At 37.4% G+C, this 2643-nt stretch overlaps 1 protein-coding gene across 10 annotated transcripts in view; it reads left to right on the forward strand.

Annotated features, from left to right (window-relative positions):
• The window catches only part of STAU1 (staufen double-stranded RNA binding protein 1), a 37998-nt gene that overhangs the window by 31828 nt on the left and 3527 nt on the right, over positions 1-2643 (forward strand). For all 10 annotated transcript variants that reach the window (XM_025191830.1, XM_025191805.1, XM_025191848.1 and 7 more), the window contains 2 exons: positions 155-474; positions 1136-1258. In XM_025191830.1, coding sequence (XP_025047615.1) covers positions 155-474; positions 1136-1258 — 443 coding nt within the window. The remainder of the gene's footprint in view (positions 1-154; positions 475-1135; positions 1259-2643) is intronic.

A 2643-nucleotide genomic window follows, 5' to 3' on the forward strand; every position in this document is an offset into this window, starting at 1 on the left:
CCGCTGAAAGGGAGTCAATTCTAGGAGTATGTTTAATTTTTATTTTAATGTCTACAAACTTGTATTTAGAGGCTTATAAATTACTGCATGTATGTTGACATGTGTCCATTATAAATGGCTAGTATCTATTTAACTTGTACTTTGGTCTTTTCAGGTAATAAAGATGATGAGTTTAGGATGCCTTATCTCAGCCATCAGCAGCTTCCAGCTGGAATTCTTCCCATGGTCCCTGAGGTTGCACAAGCTGTAGGAGCCAATCAAGGACATCACACCAAAGAGTTCAGTAGGGCAGCCCCCAACCCTGCCAAGGCTACAGTAACGGCCATGATTGCTAGAGAGCTATTATATGGTGGTACTTCTCCTACTGCTGAGACCATATTAAAGAATAACAACTCATCAAGCCACGTACCCCACGGACCACTCACTAGACCCTCTGAACAGTTGGACTTTCTTTCCAATGTTCAGGGCATCCAGGTAAATGTTTGGTTTGGGGCATATCTGGAAAAGCAGTGCCAAGCTAGTTTGGAACATTGTTTCATAAAGATTGAGATGCTTTCTAAGTGCTTTATTTTATTTCAGCGCTAATAACAAATCTTTTTCTTTTTAAAATAGAAACTAAGTTCCATTTTGTCAAATTTCCATATTGTGGGAATATTCAGCTAACCAATGTTGCCTCTTCCACACACTAAGTTTTTTGAAAGATGTTTTGTACTTTGATAGTTGCTGCGAGCTATAAATAATTCATCTTGCATGTTCCCTTTAATCAGAATTTGTATTTCAATTACTGGGTTAATTTAATGCATAAAATGGCTTCCATATTTTTAAAAAGTATAATACGAAGACATTAAAATGACAAATATCCTTGATAAGAATAAAGACAACAATAACTTTTATACAGTGCCTTTCTTCCAGAATGCTTTCAAAACTCTTACAATTGTTTGAGAGCTATTGCAGAGCAAAGCTAGGCTTCACAGTAAATGCTCTTACTGGTTTATTTTCTAGGCAGAAGAAATGTACAGGTAGAGAGAACATGGTTCCATCATATAAGCCAGTATTCTAACAGATAGTGGATGTGATATATTTACTTCTCAATTTGAGTGAAAGTAACTACAGCACTTCTCTTTATTTTTCTCAGGTTGAATATAAAGACTTTCCCAAAAATAACAAGAATGAGTTTGTATCTCTTATAAACTGTTCCTCTCAGCCACCACTGATCAGTCATGGAATTGGAAAGGATGTAGAATCTTGCCATGATATGGTATGATAACTACTGTTGAAATGCTTTCTTCTTGGTTCTGCTCTGAGAAGCAAGTGCAGCTGATAAACCAAGACAGTGTTTCACAGCTGTATAGCCAATTACACAGCATTTGTTTCATGGCTATATTTTTGTCTGATATGGTACAGTTTTCAGAAGTAGTCCAAGAATAATTTGAGTAATGCATGAGGAATTTTAAAGGACACATTTACCATTCTTGTCTACGCACAATGTATTTGCTTTCTTACCGTAGATGCAGGTTTTCTTTAAATATTTTTTTTAAGTTTGATTGAATGGTCTGGTAACTCTTGAGAACGGTGAACACCACTTTGCTCTAACATTTCTTCAGTTTACACCTGCTGGGAAGTAAACCAAGATGCAAGAAATGCAACTCACCTTTAGATATCATGAGATGCTTTCAAATCTGTAAACTCCTTCTTTTTAAAAGATTAATGGTGTTGAAATATATCTTTACAAAAGATTAGTTTCCTAAACTGCAGACTTTGAGAAGAAGTGTCTTTGGGCATTTATACACATACCTTTGTCGTCTTGTACGTGCCAGAGCAGACTCGATTAATAGTGTCTGTTCCACATGCGAGCTGATGTGCCTGGCTCTGCATCGCATGCATTTATATAAATGGCAAAACATGTGTCAGTGGTGAGAAAATGGTAGTGGTGCGCTTTTGAACTAAAACATCTGTGTTTTAGTTCAAAAGCATGTTGCCGCCATTTTCTCAGTGCTAACATACATTTCACCATTTATACAAATGTATGTGCCACAGTGCCAGGCACTTTTAGATGTCTGGAAAGTGCAGTACAGTGTTGGCAGTTTGTATATGGTCTGTTACAGTTCAAAGAAATTTTCATTCTTGGGTTGTGCAGCAGGGAACTGTTCTAATGTGCAACTTTAGAAGGTTAGGACAGTACAGCAGGTTTTTAACTCTTAAATAGATTTTCTTAAATACAGTGTTGTTACTTCTTTTATATATCTCAGTCTCCTGTAGTGATTTTATGGTCTTAAATTTTGCAGGAGTTTTCCTTTAATCTGACTTCTGTCACTTCTTCAGTTTTGAAGTTTTCCTAGCTACCTTCAAATCCAGGTCTAAAGCATTTAAATACACAGAACAAGTGGCAGATTTGGGGAGCAAAAAACCCCTGCCTTACAGAGTAACTTTTGGCCTTATGCAGACATTGTTTCTGCTGGGAGAGTTGCTGCTCTCCCAGGAGAAACCTCATGTGTACAAATGTTCAGGCTTTTTCTCTCAGGATGCAAATGTCCACTACAGGAAAAAATTGACCTGGGAACAACCAGGGATAAATCACTCCCTGGAGAGTTTTACATGCCATGGCTTCTCTCAGAAGAAAACATAGTCCTCCGGCTCTTTCCC

The sequence above is a fragment of the Alligator sinensis genome, unplaced genomic scaffold (genome assembly GCF_000455745.1).
Source record: "Alligator sinensis unplaced genomic scaffold, ASM45574v1 scaffold76_1, whole genome shotgun sequence".
Classification (NCBI taxonomy): Eukaryota; Metazoa; Chordata; order Crocodylia; family Alligatoridae; genus Alligator; species Alligator sinensis.